This window comes from Suncus etruscus, chromosome X (assembly GCF_024139225.1).
Source record: "Suncus etruscus isolate mSunEtr1 chromosome X, mSunEtr1.pri.cur, whole genome shotgun sequence".
NCBI classification, from domain to species: Eukaryota; Metazoa; Chordata; class Mammalia; order Eulipotyphla; family Soricidae; genus Suncus; species Suncus etruscus.
The window spans coordinates 4,068,680-4,088,969 of record NC_064868.1 but is presented as its reverse complement, the minus strand read 5'-3'; the positions used below and the strand labels follow the sequence as shown (position 1 = coordinate 4,088,969).

At 48.1% G+C, this 20,290-nt stretch overlaps 1 protein-coding gene across 1 annotated transcript in view; it reads left to right on the top strand.

Moving 5' to 3' along the window:
* Positions 1 to 4,254: 4,254 nt before the first annotated feature.
* SMS (spermine synthase) overlaps positions 4,255 to 20,290 on the top strand; it is a 64,015-nt gene continuing 47,979 nt past the window's right edge. The window contains exon 1 of the mRNA XM_049767444.1: positions 4,255 to 4,519. Coding sequence (XP_049623401.1) covers positions 4,471 to 4,519 — 49 coding nt within the window. The 5' untranslated portion in view covers positions 4,255 to 4,470. The remainder of the gene's footprint in view (positions 4,520 to 20,290) is intronic.

Genomic DNA, 20,290 nt, shown 5'->3' with positions numbered 1-20,290 from the left:
AGTGGGTTCCCTAAGGGAGCTGTGCACACCACAACAGAGAGTCTTTTGGGGGAAGGATACCAAAAGGAGTCTGTGGCCAGAGTGGTAGTTCAGTGGGAATGGTGCTGGCCTTGCATGTGGTTCAGTTCTGAACCCTGCTATGCACAGAGTCAGGAGCAAGTCCTGATCACGACTGGGTGAGACCCAAAAAGCAAACCAAAAAAAAAAAAAGAAAAAGAAAGAAAAGGGGCCTATGGGCAGCAGCTAGGGGGGTTGTCGGAAAAATGTCACAATCAGGGGACGACAGGGTGATGTGGTCCATCTTGTCCAGAAGTAGGGGTTTAAGCTGAGGGAAAAGCTAAGGGGAAAAGGCTCCAAGTGCTCAGCTTGGCCATGATTAAGGATGTTGGGTGATTATTGTAGGATGAGTGAATTAATGGTTTTTGCTTAGACATGATTAAGAAGGAGCCTGATCTTGTCTTGGTTTCTCTTGATCAAGGTGTGGCCCCCAAACAAACAATCCCACTACAAATATACGCTTTTTGGGGGGTCACACCCGGCAGTGCTCAGGGGTTACTCCTGGCTCTATGCTCAGAAATCACTCCTGGCAGACTCGGGGGACCACATGGGATGCTGGGATTTGAACCAATGACCTTCTGCATGAAAGGCAAACACCTTACCTCCATGCTATCTCTCCGGGTCCCCCAAAATACACTTTTTTTTGGTGGTTTTTGGGTCACACCCGGCAGTGCTCAGGGGTTACTCCTGGCTCCATGCTCAGAAATTGCTCCTGGCAGGCACAGGGGACCATATGGGACGCCGGGATTTGAACCGATGACCTTCTGCATGAAAGGCAAACGCCTTACCTCCATGCTATCTCTCCGGCCCCCAAAATACACTTTTTAAAGTGATCATTTGTCCATTCCTGGTGGTGCTAGAAGGTCACTCATGATTCTTCTTGTGAGACATGCTATGCTGGGGATGGAGACTGTGCTTTTCTTTTTTTTTGGGGGGGGTCACACCCGGCAATGCTCAGGGATTACTCCTGGCTCTATGCTCAGAAATCGTTCCTGGTAGGCTATATGGGATGCCAGGATTCAAACCACCATCCTTCTGCATGCTAGGCAAATGCCCTACCTCCATGCTATCTCTCTGGCTCCAGAGACTGTGCTTCTTGCAGATAAAATGTGTGCCCCAGCCCATTGAAGGTAGATTCATTTGTCTCTTTTGACCAAGTACAGATGAGAAGTCAGAAAACATTAACCCATGTGACTCACATATTCACCATTGCCAATACTCTATTAAGTAAGTGGGTTTTTCAAGACTGCAGGCTAAGATTTCGCTTGCTATTTTTTGTTTATATGATATGAGTTGGTGAATTATCTGATGTGACGACAGAAGCATAGGATACACTAAGCAGATGTAACAGAAGCAAGTCCCACATAAGACATGCTTATTTGTTTCATAACAGGCCTTGAAGCCATGGGCTTAAATGATCAAACCAGGCAATGAGAATATGCTCCCAAATCAAATATACGCTTATAACCTAATTGAAGGTTTAAAGGGGTTTTAACTCCTTGATTTCTGCCTATGAAACACCTTCGAATATCTTTCCATGTTGTGTCACTGATACAAACATATAAAAGCACGTATTTTGCAAACCTTAATATAATGTTGGTTCCATTTGGGGGGCACACCCAGTGCTCAGCAATTACTACTGGTTATATGCTCAGAAATCACTCCTGGGGCCAGAGATAGCACAGCAGTAGGGCTTTTGCTTTGCATGCAAAAGGACGGTGGCTCAAATCCTGGCATCCCATATGGTCCCCTGAGTCTGCCTGTGGGGGGGGGATTTCTGAGTGTAGAGTCAGGAGTAACCCCTGAGCGCTGCTGGGTGTGACCCAAAAACCAAAACCAAAAAAAAAAAAAAAAAGAAAAGAAATCACTCCTGGCAGGTTTGTGAAGACCAAATGGGGCTCTGGGGATCAAATCCAGGTTGGTTTCATGCAAGGCAAATGACTTACGTCGGCCACTAATGTTGGTTCCATATTGAGGCCTATTTATGCCTGAGATTGTGATGACATCAAGTCTTTTTGTAAAACTCCATTTTTCTTCTGGCTATGTGATCAGTTAATGAAGATGAAGTTCAAGAATTTTTGTTGGGCCAGGGAAATCGCACAACGGTAGGGCATTTGCCTTGCATGCAGCAGATCCAGGACGGATGGTGGTTCGAATCTGAGCATCCCATATGGTCCCCCGTGCCTGCTAGAAGCAACTTCTGAGCACAGAGCCAGAAATAACCCCTGAGAACCTCCAGGTGTGACACAAAACCAAAAGCAAACAAACAAAAATAATTTTGGTAACGATTTTTGTTTTTTAGGAGGGGGCTACACATGTTGGTACTCAAGGGCTACCCATGGCTCGTTGTTCAAGGAATGCTCCTGTGATTTCTTGCAGGACCATGTGGCACAGGGGATAGACTGGGCTACCAACCAGAAAAGCCTGTGCTCTAGACCTTGACTCATCATCCAAAGCCATGTGTATGGGTGGGGTCTCCCAGTCAGCACTAAGAGGGTCCAGAAACACTCCTAGCAATATTGGGTCCAGTTCTGCTTTGGTGCTATCAGAGTAACTCTGGTGATTCCTTCTGGGATTTGAATTAGGGACGTTAGCATGCCGGGCATGGTATTTAGTAAACTCACTGCCATCTCTATTCTTACCTTGCAGAAGCAAGGTGAGTCCCTAGCATTGTGAACAATGCTTCAAGCCTGAACCCCAGCAGGAGCTGGAGATGAATAGTGGCCGTGTCCCCGGATCCCTGCACTGCAGTGTACAGCATGGAGTGGAACGTAGCACATCATTTGCAGGCTGCAAAACAAAATTTCAAGACGATGGCAGCAGAGAAGTAAACCAAGTGTAGGGCCCTTCAATTTGTGAGGACCAGAGAACATCCTGGAAAGAAAGAAAAGGTCAAGTACAGAGTTGGCCGACTGAAATAGCATATGAGCTCAGCAAATTGAGAACTGGGGCATCACAGAGGAGAAAACAGGCAGAGCAATAAAGAGGTGGCCTGCTGGGCCGGAGAGATAGCATGGAGGTAGGGCGTTTGCCTTGCATGCAGAAGGACGGTGGTTCAAATCCTGACATCGTATAGGGTCCCCCCAGGCTGCCAGGAGCGATTTCTTTTTTTTTTCTTTTTGGTTTTTGGGCCACACCCGGTAACGCTCAGGGGCTACTCCTGGCTATGCGCTCAGAAGTTGCTCCTGGCTTGGGGGACCATATGGGACGCCGGGGGATCGAACCGCGGTCCTTCCAAGGCTGGCGCAGGCAAGGCAGGCACCTTTACCTCTAGCGCCACCGCCCGGCCCCCCAGGAGCGATTTCTGAGCGCAGAGCCAGGAGTAACTCCTGATTGCTGCTGGGTGTGACGCCCTCCCCTCCCTCCCAAAGACGTGGCCTGCGTTGGGGAAAAAGGCAGGAGGGGGTGGGTCCCCGGAGGAGGAGTTTAGTGTCCGGATCTTTTTTGGAGACAAGAATTCCCTGATCCACATTTGGTCCAAGTGTTTGGGCCATTGCTGTGGAGCGGTGGATATGAGGAGAGGCGGGGGACATTTGCCCTGTGACATCAGCAGCACAATTCAGGAAGTCTGCAGCACCCAGACACTGATGCTCTTGTGGCACCCCAGCTGCATTTCTCCTAGGACAAAAACCGCCAGGGAGAAGCTCGAGCCGGCGACAGGATGATGGAGGTCTTCTCCATCACTGATGCGGGCCACTGATGACAGGAGCCACCTGTCGTCTCCCAAACAAGCACGAGCCACATTTCCTTCATCGGGTGGCTCCCCCCACTTCCATTTTGCATCAGGTCCAGGCCCAAGAGCTTTCAGCTCCATCCTCAAATGCAAAGGTCACCCGGGGCAGATAATAAATAATAACCATCCTCGTTGCACTGGGGGGGCCAACTTGGGCAGGGGAAGAGTTCAGAAAAAGGAGGCAGCCATTTGCATCGGCCGGGGCGGACAGTGACATTTGATCTTCTGGCGTGGGCCCCCCCCGGAAAGAAGAGGGGCTTGTCTGGGGGTGCAGAGGGGGTGTCTGGGTGGAAGCGTCGGGGGTGGGAGCCCGGAAGTGGCGCCGCGCTGTTCAAACCTAAGGTGACCTAACGGATGGCGGGCGCGCCCGATCGGAGGCGCGGGGCGCGGCCATTGGTGACGCACGCCGGGGAGCGCGCTGCCCACGTTGCCACCATTGCAGCGCGAGGCCGCACACCCCGCGCTCTAAGTTCGGGGCTGCCGGCGCCCGAGCTTCCTCCTCCCGGAGGCGGGCCCGACCCCGCCCCGCGCCCCGGGTCGCTCCCGGCGGTCCCTCCCACCTCGTCCCGCGGCCTCCCCGGCGCGACGCACTCCCCGGCGCCCGCAGCCCGACACGCCGCGCGGCCCCCCAGTCTCCCGCGGCTGCGCCCCCCAGGCATGGCCCAGGGCCTCCCCTCACTATGGCAGCAGCTCGGCACAGCACGCTCGACTTCATGCTCGGCACCAAAGGTGAGGACACGCGGCCGCCACCTGCCCGGCCCCGCGCCCGCCGCCGCCGGGGCCCGCGCGGGGCGCGCGCTGCGGGCCGAACAATGCGGGCGCCCGCGCGGCCCCGGCCCGGGTGTCGCCGGGGCTGCGGCGCCAAGCGCGCTGCGGGGCCGCGTGCGATCGTGCGATCGGGGCCGGCCAGAGGCCACGCGCCAGCTCCCGCCGTCCGGGCCCCAGCGCGGGGCCTGGAGGGGCCGCGGCAGGTCCCTGCCGGCCACGCCGCCCGGTGCACCGAGTCGACCTTCGCGCCCCCCCCTTGCTGGGGACACCCCGGGAATCCCCTCGCGGCACGCTGCGCGGGCGAGATCACCCCCCCAAAAAAATACCCCGGGGCGGTGGCGGGAAGAGCCCGGCGGGCTGGGGGTGTGTGCGCCGCGTGGGGCTCCCCGCGGGACCTTTTCTCGTCTGCCCGGCGCGGGGCCATGCAACCTCCGGGGCGTGCTGGGTCCCCCTCGCTGGAGCTGGGGTTAGATCCAATTTGCCGGATTCTTAGCCTGGGTGTGGGACACCGATCTCCCGGAAAGGGACCCGGGACGGAAAAAGGAAGCGATTATTAGGGTGGGGGGGGCCCGATGAGGTCTGGGCGCGGGAACTGGGACGCCCCGAATTGGCAGGCTGGGAGAGGGCAAAGCTGATCGGATCCTATCTGAGCTGCACCGAAGGCTGGGAATGGCGAGCCGCGAGGATGCAGGGGAGGGGAAACTTGCAGGCTTTTCTTTGGGGGCCTCTCTCGTGGGGGTGTGTGGGGGGGTGTGGGGTGCGTTCTGCTGCCTTTTAAACTGTGCTTGCCGTGAGCTCGAACCTGCGCTCCCTCTGGATCGCGTTCCAGCGGCGCTTCCTTCGCGGGCTTTCGCCACCGTTTTCTTCCAGAGGATGGAACCCGTAGCCTTTGCGGCAGCATTAACTTGTGCTCTTTCCCTGGGGGGGGCAACTTGTGAGCATTCACGTGGCATTTTTCTCCTTCCAAATGGAAAGGCTTTCAGAAGGCACAATGTAACAAACATTTTTTTTTTAAAGATCGAGAATTTAGAACTGGACCTGGGCTTTTGCAACCTGGGCTCTCTAAGCTTATGACTTTGGCCTTTTGGAACCCCATCGTCCCTGGGTTAAAGGAAAAGGAGCCAGCACCCCCCCCAGAGCGCTTTTAATCCCAAGGGAGTTGCTGTGAACCCCCCCCCCCGCAGCTTTGAGGAAACCACGCTGGGAGGAGGGTGGTCCGGATGCGCTGGGAGAAAACAAAGCATTTTGAGTTCCCACGTGTCGTAGGTGAGGATGGAGGGGAGACTGCAGGGGTGAGTCGGGAGATAAAATGGTGATTTGCGCGCGGCATTAGGCGGGTGAGATAGCTACTACGGTTTTGGTGGAGTAATTGTCCGGCCAGCTTTAAAGGGCTTAGTAGGGTTGTGAAGAAGGTGCCCGGATTTTCCACGGACAGGTGAGGATTAGACTCGGAGGAAGAGGTAGTGAGTGGTTCAAGGTCACCAGCTACAAAGAGTTGATTCTTGGGGGGTGTCCCCTGGTGGCGAGCTCAGGTACATTTTGAGCCTGAGTTTTCCCAGGCTCAAAGGCGGCTGATCTCAGGAAGAGGCCTGAGAATTCTAACCCCGCCCCCACACCCCTCTTCTCGGTGGCTCCCTGGAAGAGAGAAGTGCCGTTTTTTTAAGGGTGCAGGACCTTTTCTGGTACCTTGGAAGAGAGCCAGGTGCGAAAGGGGGACATCGACATGCATGATTTGGGAAAAAATCAAAAAGAAAAAATTTGACAATTGCCAGTTCCAAAGGGGAACGTTTTGATGGCAAGGTGAAGAACATTCTAGAAGTGGACGAGGAAGAGGAGTGGGGATGTTTGATCCCTAGTCCACTAAAAAAGTGTTTGGGTGGCCGAAGCGGTGGCGCAAGCGAGAGAACGTTTGTCTTGCACGCACTAACCTAGGACAGACTGCAGTTCGATCCCCCAAGGCAGGAGCGATTTCTGAGCCCATAGATAGCCCGGACTTACCCCTGAGCGTCACCGGGTGTGGCCCTAAAACAAATAAAGAAAAAGTGGAACTAAACTCTAATTTTGCACAGGATACACTATGGCAAAGCCTGTGACTCAAGCAAGCATGCAAACAAACAAGCAAATAAAATTCCTGATTTTTTGGGTTTGTTTTTGCTTTGGGCTACACGCAGTGGTGCTCAGGGCTTCCTCCTGGCTCTTTGCTCAGGAAACAGTCCTTGTGGAGGGGTTTCCACATGGAAACCATATGGAATTCTAGTGGTCGAATTCTTGTCAGCCTAGTGCAGCTTTCCCTGCTGTACCATCTTTTGGCTTCCATCACTGATTCTTAACTGTGTCCTCCATATGATATGTGCGTTGCCCAACTAGCTAACCTTAAAATAAGGGAATCTGCATAGACTACAGTCTTCTACTTTTGATTTTCAAAAGTAAGGGGTACTTGCTGAGAAATCCTCCACCTGTGAGGTCTCTGAAACATTTTAATTGATAGTAATGAGTCAAAAGGCATTACTCTTGGCATGGTTTTATTGGATACCTCTCAAGAATGAAGCAAATGCCTGTTGAATTTGTATTCCTGTTCTTTTACCTTTTCCCAGCACCCCCTATGGTCCTCTGGGCCCCACCAGGAATGATTCCTGAGCACAGCTGGGCAGGCCCATAAAGCCAAAAAAGAAAATAATAAAAAGACTGCTCCAGTTTCATGATGTGTTTTTAACGGACTTAAACTCCTTTTTTTTTTTTTGGCCACACCCATTGACGCTCAGGAGTTAACTCCTGGCTATCCTCTCAGAAATCGCTCCTGGCTTGGGGGACCATATGGGACCCTGGGATTCGAACCACCGTCTGCCCTGGATTCAACTTTTAATCATTTAGTTCCAGTATTATGTTGTAATTGTTGTAATACTATTATGTTTTTTTTTCTTGTTTTTAGGCCACACCCAGCATTGCTCAGGGGTTACTCCTGACTGTCTGCTCAGAAATAGCTCCTGGTAGGCACAGGGGACCATATGGGACACCGGGATTCGAACCACCCACCTTTGGTCCTGAATCGGCTGCTTGCAAGGCAAATGCTGCTGTGCTATCTCTCCGGGCCCTACTATTATGTTGTAACCAGTGCAAGCCAGCTCATCACTTTGCTGTATCCACTGGGCTGTAGGGGCACTTCTGGGTTGGCCTTGACACTGTATCCCCCCCAGCCCCTTGGGGTCTAGCTCAGTGATTCTCAAAGTTTTACTGCACAGGGGAATAACCTGAACCAGCCTTTAAAAGATACTGCTAAATGTCAGGATAGTGGGCTGGTCTTTAACCATATTACTAAGTATATTTGGCGTCCAAGGTCTGCTATTCCTGACTGCTCTGGGGTTTGCCTCCAGTGCTGGGGGACTACGCAGTGCCAGAGATCATCAGATTTAGGCCTCCTGGATGCAGAGCATGGCTCAGTTTGAGCTATCATCTTGCTGGCCCTCAGAATCACTTTAGAAACTCATTTACTGCAGGAGCTTTAATTCCTGTAATAAGATTTTTCCCCACCCCCCAAAACATTCTTTAGAGGATTTATTTGTTATGTTACTGAGTTCTTTGACTTGGAATGATTTTTATTTAATTATTATAGTTTGGGTAAGATGTTTACCGACCCATAACAATAGTCTCATTTAAAAAAATACAAGACTCAAGCCCAGAAAAACATTTTGTGATTTCTTTTTTGTTTGTTTGTTTTTGGTTTTGGACCACACCTGGAGGCGCTCAGGATTATTCCTGGCTCTGAGCTGTAGGCTCAGGGACCACTCCTGGCTGTCTGGGGAGACCAAACCCTCTACTTTGTGATTTCTTTGCCTGAGGCTAGCTAGAAGAAGCCTTTCTTAACTTTTCATGGCTTAATCACCATTGGGCTGTGGCTAGTTTGGGGCTGGTTCCTAGTACTGTGACTAGGCCCTGGGCATGCTGGGTATGCAGACACAGGTAGGCAGTGTATGCAGGCCTCTACCAACCCTGTTCTTGGTTTTGCTTGTTTTTATGGTCACACCCAATGGTACATAGGGATTACTCCTGACTCTGCACTCTGGAATTACTCCTGGCCAGCTCAAGGGACCATATGGGTTACCAAAAATCAAACCAGGATCTGCTGCATATATGGCAAGCACCCTACCCCCACTGTACTATTGCTCTAGCTAAATTGATCTTAGCCACCAGTTGATCAGCAGACCTGGGAAGGTCACCAATCTCTTTTGGCCAACTCAGCTATGTTCAGGACTTAGTCTTGGCTCCGTGTTCAGGGGTCACTTCTGGTGGGGCTCGGAGGACCATATTGGGCACTGGGGATAGAACCTGTGTTCTGTATTGGCTGCAGAAAAGCACGTGCTTCACCCATTCATTGTGCTATCTCTAAATGCCCCGGCTACTTTCCTTTCTTCTTCTGTTCCCCCACCCTGGCTTTGGGGCATCCTTAAAGGCTGACTTCCTAGGTTTGACTTGGATCCTGTTGTGTTACTTAAGAAATATTTGATCTGTGCTGAGAAATGGGTCCTGATAGAAATTATATCAAGTCGGAAAGCTAGATCAAATCCAATAGGGAAATAGTACACTTGGGTACCATTTGTTTGTTTGTTTGCTTTTGGGTCATGCCTGTTGGCACTCAGGGGTTATTCTTGGCTCTCTGCTCAGAAATTGCCCCTGGCAGGCTCCGGGGACCACATGGTATGCCAGGAATCAAACTGCTGTCTGTTCGGGTTAGCCTCGTGCAAGGCAAACATCCTACCACAGTGCTTATCTCTCTGACCCTTGGGTACCTTCTTGCTATTTATTTGGATTTTCATTTTCTTTCCTTCAGTGTTGTGATGACTGTTGCTGGCTGTGGTGCTTACAGGAGGGAGAACACATGCTTTAGTTGTGCTCACCAGGCATGACACACATTTGTGGCGCTTGTGTACATTCTAATCTGGAGTGCTCACACAGTGTTCCCCGGATTCCCACTCCTGTGGTGCTTGCCAGAGGTCCCAGGCATCAGTCACCTGAATCGTGTTGGCATTCAGGGTACAGACACCTTCAGCCACCCGGGTATTGTGGGATCCATATCCATTTTCCTTTAAAGTTCAGAGCAGGCTGACTAGTGGACAGTTTGTCTATGGGACTGCTGATCTGTGGCTTAGACAGATAGGGAAACGAAAAGACTGGGATAACAAAATTTACAATCTTATTTTATAATGAGCCTAACTTAAACAAATTATTAGTTAATACATCATTAACCTGCAATCCAAAGCCTCTGGAGCTCTTTGCCAAGAAAGTGGAAATACACCAAACCCAGTTACTTGTGTGTTCTTTGGCATCAAGATCAGAGCTGAGGGACAAGTCCTCAGGAAGCATGGACTGTACCTCAGCGCTATATCGCTGGCCACATCAGTTATTTAAAAGACAATTTCAAAATAAACCCCCACTTGTATGGCATAATAATGTGAGTTCTTAGTAACACATTAAATAAGGGAATCTAGCCACAGGCTTAGTAAGTTATGTATTTCTGAAGTGGAGCCAAGAAAGGAATTCTTGTGATATTTTTTTTCTGAGAGCTAGGAAAAAAGCATTGATTTCATTGGTGATAGTGACTAGGTAAGTTGGGAATGTGTAGCTTTGGAAGTATAGTTGGAGTGAGTGCTAAATTTCAATTAGTGCAAATAAGGATATATATTTTCTATTTAGGTCTCCTGAAATCTCTCTACTGAGAACCACTGAGATACTTTCTCCCTGAGAGCCCCAGACTTGAGGCTGAGGGTCACTTCCTTTGGAACCAGAGAGAGAAATGGGATTGGCAGTTATGTCTGGTCTTTTTCTTTCCTTTTTCATTTACTTCCTCCCTCTTTCCCACTCTCCCTCCCCTTTCTAACCCTATTTCTCTTTCCATCCTGTTTGAGACCACACCTGACTGCTCAGGGACTACTCATCCCAGACCTTGTCTACTGTAAGTTACCCGCTGTACTTTTCACTCCAGTCCCTGTCCATTCTTTCAGGAGAACTACGTTTCTTCCCTAGATCTGAGTAGCCCGGCCTGTTTAGAGAGAGGGACGGTGCGCTATGGCTTTGTTGTTAGTGCATGACATATTCCTTTCAATAACCCTTTGGGAAGGTCCTCTGATATTCCATTTTAAAGATGATAGTGTGACATGAATTGTCTCTACATGCAAGTTGGGGTGACTGGGAATGAAGTCACTTTGATTCTAAAATCTTTCTTAATAGTACCACTGCAAAGCCACTACTTTAAGTTAGCAATTTCCACACCAGAGAGATAGTATTGTTTGTATGGTGCTTGCATTGCCCATGGCTGCCCTGGATTCTATTCCTTACACCCATATGGTGCCCTGAGCACTACTGGGTGTGGTCCAAAAATAACAAAAACTGCACCAATAAAGAGTTAGTAATTCCTTATGGCCCAGCTCCCTCCTTCCCCTCCTACATTTGGGCCTTCCAGCAGTGTCTGGAGATAATTTAGGGTTGGCACAACGGGGCAGGTGCTGCTAACATTCCTGGGGCCAGCAATACTGCTAGCAGGACCTTCTGTGGCAGAATAGTCCCAGAAAGCAGAGGTGATGGGGTGGGGAATCCTGCTCTAAATTTTCTTGAGGCCCAACATAATATGCATGACAAGTCATCACCCAAATTCCCGTTTTTTATGCATGAATCATTAGTCCCAGGGAAGACTGGCCTCTTCTACATCCCATGTTTGCATTGGGATGAGTCGCAGCCCAGGACTGGGCCAGCACTTCCTACCCATCCCCTTTTCTTTCTTCCTTCGGGTCACACCCTTCCTTCCTCCATTTCCTGAACCTTCTGCCCCTTTTTTGCCCAGCCACCAGGCTCCCACTCTCAGACATATTTGTTGAGTCACTTTCTGGTGGATGCATAACTTTGTGCGTTTTATTTCTTTTGCTTTGGAGGGCTTAGGGGACTGTATCAAAGTGGTGTTCAGAGCTTGTTGGTCCAGGTACTTTTCTTGGGACTGTGATACAGGGATTGGACCGAATTCTCATGCATGGGAAGCATCGACCGCACCCTGGCCCCCTACATTCTGTGTTCCGAGTTGGCTGTTCACTGGAAGCCAGAGGTTTCAAAGTTAGTTGGCTTACTGCCTGCCTCCTTTCAGGAAAAAAAAATATCACTCAGCACTCCCCTGGAAATTTGCCTTTTTTAAGCAAACAAATGGGGAGCACCCTCTAATTGTACCTGCGGCTACTACTTGACCCCCCAGGAGGGGAGGAAGGATCACCCTGTGTGGGAAACACTGCTCTAAGCTCTAAGCATGAAATCTAAACAATACACTTTGGATTGCATTTAGCTTTCTGGTTCCAGAGTAGCAAAGCCCCTCCCCCCACAGCTTGGCCCGGACACTTTAATCTACCTTGGTGGTTATCCCCCATCCAACCCCCCCTCACAGTGTTTTCACAGTGAAGCTTTGGAGAGCTGATGGGAGTGGGAAACTGTGAGTTGGGCTGTATTCGTCCCCAGGGACCTAGGATTGGTATTTTTGTCCTTCGCCCAAGAACTGGTGACATAGGAAAACCACCCTATTGAAAACAAAGAGGGCACTTGCCTTGCACATGTCCCAATTTCGGTTTGATCCCTGACACCCCATAGGATCCTCTGAGCCCTGTAAGAGTGTTTCTTGAGCACAGAAGCAGGAGTAAGCCCTGAGCACTTCCGGGCTGGCTTCAATCAGCCAAACCAACCAGCCAACAAAACTGAAAGCCAAACCGAAAGCTCTGGGGTCCAAAACCTTTGTGTCCCTCCCTCCTTCCCTTCCTCCCTCTGGCCCTGCTGCATCTCCATCTCCGCTCTGATTCCTGGCTCATCCTTTGCTGGCTCCGTTTCCTTTGCACAGTCTTGGTTCTCTTCCCCCATTGGGGAATTGGGCTTGATGATCTCCTTTGCCTATTTTTTTTGAGCGAGAACCCACCTATTGGTGCTGGCGGGCCACTTCCAGCACAGTATTTGGAGTGCCTCCCAGCAGTGCCTAGGGGCTCTGTATAGTGGGGATTTAAGCACTTCTGTGATTGGTCAGGCTCCACCCTCTTCTCCCTCCCCCTACTTACACACTTAAGTCTTACACTCATTGTGTTTCCTGGTAGCCAGGAAGTGGCTGGACTGAAATGAACTGCTTTTGGGGAAGGCCTTTTGTATGCCTGCCTCGGTCTCAAAACCTCAGGCCTCCCCCCTTGAGCTTCATTTTTTAATTCCAAGGAAGGCCTTTTTGGTCCTTTTCTTAGGTATTGGCTCATCTGTGTTTTAATTAGTCTTAAGGACTATTTGGAGAGGACCCTTGCTGGAGTATGCCTTCTTTTGGCAAGTCTTATGCTTTGTGATGAGAATAAAAAAAAAAGAGACAAACTTTCCTTCAACTCTGCACAAGATTCTTAATTACACTGATTGTGCTGTTTGACTCCAGGCTGAATGATTGCACGTTGCCCGTAATTTGTTTTGTGAGCTTGCCATTAAAAAATGTTTAAAACTATAATGTTTCTTTTCAGAGTGTAATTCCAAAGGTTTAAGAGTCCTTTAAGATCTATAAAAGGTGGTAGATGGAACAACTAGCTTGTTTATCCTTAACTAAAAGCCTCATCAAGTTTTTATTTTGTAGTTGTGTATAGTTTTTGGTTTTATTTGGGGCCACACCTGGCGACGCTCTGGGGCTCCTCCTGCCTCTGTGTTCAGAAATCACGCCTGGCAGGCATGGGGGACGATATGGGACCCCGGAGATCGAACCCGGGTTGGCTCTGGGTTGCCAGAGTACAAGGCAAATGCCCTACTGCTGTGCTATCACTCCAGCCCCAGTAGCTGTGTATGGTTTTGAATTTCCTATTTAAGCACTAGACATGAGGACTGTTCCCATCCTTGATTTCGGGAGAGAGAGCTATTTTATTTTTCTTCAGAAATTTTGAGGCCATGGGGCTGGAAGAAAGAGCATGAAGGTAAGGCGTTTGCCTTGAGAGCAGGTCAGTGGTTCGAATCCCGGCATCCCATATGGTCCCTCGACCTGCCAGGAGTGATTTCTGAGCGTAGAGCCAGGAGTAACCCCTGAACACTGCTGGGTGTGACCCACCCCCCAACATTTTTGAGGCCCTGAATTATTTTTTTGGCCACAGCTGACGATGATTTCAGGGGTTTCTCCTGACTCTGACCTCAAGAATCACTCCTGAAGGACTCAGGGGACCACATGGGATGTTGGGGATCAAAATCTTATCATTTGCATGCAAAGAAAGTGTCTTACCTGTGGTACTATCTCTTGAGCCCCAGAGTCCCTCCATTATCCTTCCCTCTACCTATCAATTTATGCATCCAGAATTCATTTTTAATCCAGAGAATCAAACCCAGGACCTCTCAAAGGCAAATCAAATAATCCACCATTGAATCCCTGACCTCTAATTTCATAAGAACAACATTTCTCAGTTTAAGAAATGATAGATGATTTGTCTTGGATCGTGGTTCTGTTTTTTAGCAGAGATGTTGCTGGCTTTTTTATTTTTTGCATTCTCTTGATATTAGGATGTGGACAGACCTGGCAGAGATAAAAGTGCTTTTGTTTTCATAGCTTTTAAAAGATGGAGCTTTTGGTATTGTGCTTGGAGTCGGGCAAGTAGGATTTGAAATTATTTTTGAGGCTTTTGAAGTTGAATTGAGATCACAGTTACACTAACCCTTGGCAGATTAGGATCATTTCGATGCTTACTAGCATGGGTTTATAGTAAAGCATGTTCAATAAAGCTATTGCTATTGGAATCGCACATCTTCTGGGCATTTTAATCCACCATTTAACTGCATTTGTAACCCAAGCCTGCTGGGTGTGCTGAAGCTCCAACCACCATTTCATGGTAGTATAATTACAGGCTGTGCTCTTTTGAAAAGTCGGAAACCTTTCCAATCAAACCTGCAAACCAAGTATGTAAAACGTGGCACAAATGTGCCTTATGACCAGGCATTCTTACAGACCCTAGGAAAAACGGCTCTGGGGCCCTTGGTTGTGGTGGGGCGTGCATTTCATTGCACGGATACTGTCATCTGTATTCCGGAAGGAGCCCTGGAGCTAGTGACTTTACCTGTGATGAAATGCATTTTCCTTGCTGAGCCACAAACTCCAAAGCTGCTGGTTGGGGCTCGTAGCATGCTCTGAATTCCTGCCTCAGTCCCCCCCTCTGCATGAAGGTGCTAATGATGCTAAAATCCCACACACTGTGTTGTTGGGTGGGATGTCCAATAAAATGTTTGGAAGAGTGTCAAATGATACATAAAATACTTCCCACTAATTGCATTACTTAGGACTTAGGACTTTGAAATTGTGCCAGTGGATAAAGATACTCAGAAAGAGGTGTGAATGTACTGTACACAGTTAAGATAAAGAAAATGGTGTTGGCAAAAGAAGCAGAAAATAATGGTTTGGCAGAGACTTGAAGGACAGTTGCCTTTTGTTAAAGGATCTCTTTAAGTCATTACAGCAGAATTTTATTTTTGGTTTTCGGGCCACACCAGGTGAGGCTCAGGGGTTACTCCTGGCTATGCGGTTAGTTATCGCTCCTGGCTTGGGGGATCATATGGATGCCGGTGGATCACAGTCCATCTTAGGCTAGCTCGGGCAAGGCAGACACCTTACTGCTTGCGCCACCACTTCGGCTCCTACAGCAGAATTTTTAAGATTGATATTTTTTTTTCTTGGCTTTTGGGCCACACCAGCAGTGCTGGGATCATGTAGGGACTAAAATTGAACATTGGAGCCCATTGAGTAATGGCCCTGGCCCATACGTTTTGATTTTTTTTTTTTCATGTAACTTCTAAGAGTTTGTGTTGAGTAAGCCTTGTTCATCTAGGATAGAGCTTTCTCCATTGGGAATCTTGATCAATTTTAGAATACTGCCATATTTAACACAAAATGGCCTCTTGCAAAGAATAGTAGATAATAGTAATGGGGAAGCAAGGTTTCTAGAATTTTGAGACGAGAGGATCTCAAACTTGGTTCAGTGGCATGGGGGAGGTAGAGGGATACCTTTTTTCTCAGAACATTTTTGGTGGCCAGTGTCTGGGATCATGTGCTGGAAAACTGCTTTTTTTTGTGGTTTCCATTTCTCAACACATGGCAACGCTGCATTTTGCTGTTGACTAATATCCCATTACATAAATCTGCCATGTTTTTGTCCAATCTTGTATTAACAGGCCCTTTGGTTACCTTTTTATTTTAGCTATTAAAAATTGAGCTGCAATAAACATTGGAGCAGATGGAACTTTTTGTATAGGTTTTGGAAATGGTTTAGCATTGAACCACTGACTCTGGGAACTGTTGAAGGGAACTAATTGGCTCTGGAGTTCTAGGAGTTTCGGGAAGAGGGTCCCATTCCATTCTCTCTACTGTCCAAGTATTTGATGTTTTCAAATGGTCTTTGTCTGGAGAGGAGAAAGAAAAATAGGACTTACCATTAGTTCTGTTTCTATGCCGATACAAGAATGTGATAAATCTTGGTGATAAATCAGTGTTCACTGGTTGGTCTTTTATTTTTTTCAGGTCCATCTATTTTTATCCTCATATTGCACATGTGGATGAACTTGGCCAGAACCTGTTTTGTCTTTCTAATTTACTTCACTTGATGTAATTTGCTCGAGCTCCAATCATTCAATTGTTTTTTTCCATTGGAAAAATACATCTTTGGGCTGTGGGGTATTCCTAAGCAGTGACCACAAGTCTCCACCCAGTGCAATGCCCAGAGAGACTTGACTGTTCAAGGCTGGGTGGTTAAATGCTTGGACGGGCAGTGCTGAGGGACCTTCAGAGCTACACCTGACCATACGTGCGGCCATGATATATCAGATGACTACTGTGGCCCTGCACATGTAAGTCGTGTTCCCTGGAACAAGGCACTCTTTCTCTAGCCCCTCAACTTTTGCCTTTACTAGTGGAATCGTATTCTGTTGTGTAAAGGGCTGTGCTGTTTTTACTCATTTAGCCACAACTGAGTTTTAGTTTTAGTGAGTGTGGACCTGCAGCTGGCTCAAGGGAGTGTCTGCCTGACTAGGGTCCCAGTGGCACTGCTGTATGTGCCTAGCACAGGCTGCCACCTAATTGTCACCCACAGGCAGCACAGGAACAAGAAGGGGAAGAGAAAGGGGGGAGCTTGGGGGGACTTTTAAGTTTTTAAATTCACATTCCTTCCCCCAGATGGGCAAGGCATAAATAAGACTTCTCCAAAGAAGGCATATAGACATGTGGCACACAACCCATGTGCAAAAATGCTCAGTGTTGCCTGTTAAGGAAAATCAGTGCCAAACCACACTTCACACGAGTGGGAATGGACTATGTCGGGAAGACTGGAGAGACCTTGACAAAAAAGTTAAAACGGGTAGCTGGAGCAATAACACAGATAGAGGACTCTTGCCTAGCATGTGACTGACCTAAGTTCAATCATTGACACTCCATATGGTCCCCTGAGCACAGAGCCAGGAGTAACCCCTGAGCATCTACCAGTGTGGCCCCAAAATAGAAACAAAAAATTAAAATAGAGGCCAGATGCCAAACACAAAACAGGAGACTTGGATTAGAAACTAATTTACTATGCAGCTGGCAAAGGGGGAAGAAGAGCAGATTAGAGATGACAAAGGGATAATGGTGTGCAGGCCACTTTAGTAAATCAGTACCATAAATTTTGACAGTATCATAGCTATCATGCATTTAACAAAATAAAAGAAAGGGTCCAAGTTCAATGTAGAGGGCATTTTTGCCTTTCATGTTGTCTATCCAAACTTGATAACCTGGCATCCCACAACAAAAATCCAGTAATCTAGCAATACCACTTCCAGGTATGTATCCCAAGGATATGGGGAAATGCTAATTCAAACAAAAATTTGCTGATTTGAAACAGAACTATAAGAGAAAGGAGGTGGGAGGCAAACTGGAGGCATTTTTATTTTGTTCTGTTTTGGGGCCACACCTGGTTGTGCTCAGGGGTTTCTCCTGGTTCTGCTCTCAGAAATCACCTCTGACAGGCTCAAGGGACCATATGGGATGCTGAGGATAGAAAGGTCACAAAGATAGGTCACAAAATATAAAACAAATGCCCTACCTGATGTGCTATCACTCCGGCTCCCTGGAGGGGTCCTCTTCTTTTTTTTTGTTTCGTTTTGTTTTTGGTTTTTGGGTCACACCTGACATTGCTCAGGGGTTACTCCTGGCAAGCTTGGGGAACCATACGGGATGCCGGGATTCGAACCACTGTTCTTCTGCACGCAAGACAAATGCTTTACCTCCATGCTATCTCTCCGACCCCAGGAGGGGTCTTCTTGATGGCAAGAGTGGGGAGAGTTAATTCCAGCTGTGACCCTGAAGCCCTGGACTTGTGTAGTACTGAAGAATAGTGATTAATCAAAGAGAAACGGTTAGAAAAAAATTAATTCTTACCCTTTTGGTGTCTGCACGGCCTCTGATAACTCATTTTATGCTTGATCGGCAATTTGTGTCTTTCTCTCCCTTATCACTTATGCTAGAGGCTGTCCGTTTTATTGATCTTTTCAAAGAAATCGCTTTTTACTACATTGATTTTTCTCTAATTTTAAAAAAATGCATTGATTTCTCCTCTTATCCTTATCCCCCTCCTTCTACTTGTTTATTTTTCTCTCAGTTCTTGAAATGGGAGCATAGATAAGTGAGTTGAGACTTGAAGATAAAGTGCTACTCATTTGTTGCTGTTATTTTGGTTTGGGGGCCACACCAAAACCTGGTGGTGCTCAGAGATCCAGGAGATTATGTAAAGTGGCAGGGTTGTGTGTGACCTAGGTCAGGCACATGCAAGACCAGTGCCATTATTGATGGTACTCTCTCTCTCTCTCTGGCCTTGGAGACTGGTACTCTTAAAAATTTTCATTGTTATTGCAAGCCACAGGAAAAAGGGGAATGAGAGAGAAGAAAAATGAATACTATAGAGGCAGGTGAGTGGCGGGTTAGGGAGAAGGCTGGAGGGAAACTGGGGACATTAAGTGGCAGGAATAGTGTACTGGTAAAGGGATGGGTGTTGGTCGTTTCATGACTGAAACTCAATCATGAACTTTGTAACAGTATCTCATGGTGGTTCAATTAATTTTTAAATTCTCATTGTATTATGTATGAAGCCTAATCATTAATAGTATTGTAAAAGATCATCCAAAATAAAAATAAGTTAAAAGTAATAATATTGTCTGGAGTGTGGTTAATTCTGTTAGCTAATTTACTTCATTGTGGTACTTGAAAAGCAGGGTTCTGGGTTATTTATGACTTACTTAGTCGTTTATTTTGCTCTGGAGCAGCACCCAGCAGTACTTAGAACTTCCTCCTCCTGACTCTGCAGGGCTTGCTTGATAACATATGGGATGTAGGGGATTGAACCCACGTCTGCTGCCTGGAAGGCAAGTGCCCTAACCGCTATACTATCTCTGTACACTGTTAATTTTTTTTTTAGCATTTAAATTGCCATTAACTTGAATGTGGGTAGTAGTCCTCAGATTATTCTAGCTTAATACTAGAGGACAGTTAGTTGCTTCTGGAAATGAACCTCCGATTCAGGTTGTGGAATTACAGTCTTTGTCAGGAATTCAGAACTGGAAACGATCTTAGAACAGGGATCCAAGAAACTAAGGCTCTGACGCCAAGTACAGCTCTTCTGGTCTTTCTTTGTGGGGCCTTTTTAGGCTGAGAATGGCTTTCCCATTTTGGATGGTGGCAAAAGTGACATGCTTGTTATAGAGACATGGCTGGCCTGCGGAGCCTTAACTGTGGGGTCCTTTGACAGAAAAGTTTATCCCTTTGGCCTTTAGATATGAGTGTGTCTAGTCATCTGGGTTTCACAGTCATCTGGGAAAATTTGGAAATGCAGATTCCCAAGGCCCCCATGGCCTTTTTTCTTCAACTGGATCCCATCATTCCTCACCCCATCTCTGTGGCTGTGGTTCTACTTGTGGCCTGCGTCTTTCACTGCGGTACCATTTTCCAGTGGCACCGATAATCTGAGGACACCTGACTGGAAGCACACCTGGTGATGAACATGAGCTGCCTAGGATTCTGCTCCTGCAGTTCATGTGGACAGAGCTGGGCATCTCAGCGGTTGTAGAAGGTGGCAGGAAGGAAACACTGCTTTGAAGGGTAGCTGGGGGCCGGGCACATCCTAGGCCGGGTGGTTTGTCCTGCCTGAGTCTTCCGCATCTGTCCTGGAAGCCCAGCCCACCCCCCTTTCTGTATTCCTTGTCTCGATGCTGCACTGCAGGCCCTTTCCTCTTCTGAGCCCAACGTCACCATTGCAGAGGTCACCTAATGGAGTGTAACCTTATGAGAGAGGCCAAGCAGTGTGGCACCCAGTGTGTCCTGGCAACAGCAATGGCCTAGTCTCCTTCCCCTGGCAGGATTCCATTTTAGCAAGGTACCCTGGGAGGCCAGGAGGGTTGGAGCCTCTGGCCAATGGGTGACAGGGAAGCAGGCCCAGCAGGAGGACGGAGATGGGCAAAAACGGGAGTTTCTTGTGTCCAGGTTCAGCCCTCCTTTCAGTCGTCCCAGAGAAGAGCTCACAGAGGGAAGACGGGGACTGGTGTTACCTGAAAGGAGAGCAAGGCTCCAGCTTCCTTTTCCAGTAGTGTTTTGGATGACAGAGTTGGCCCCACGTGTCCGTGGGAAATGCCCTTTTAACTGATCTCCTGTGGTGGGAAAGGGATGAGCAGGCAGGGAAAGAATTAGCAGCATGTTTGCATTACGCT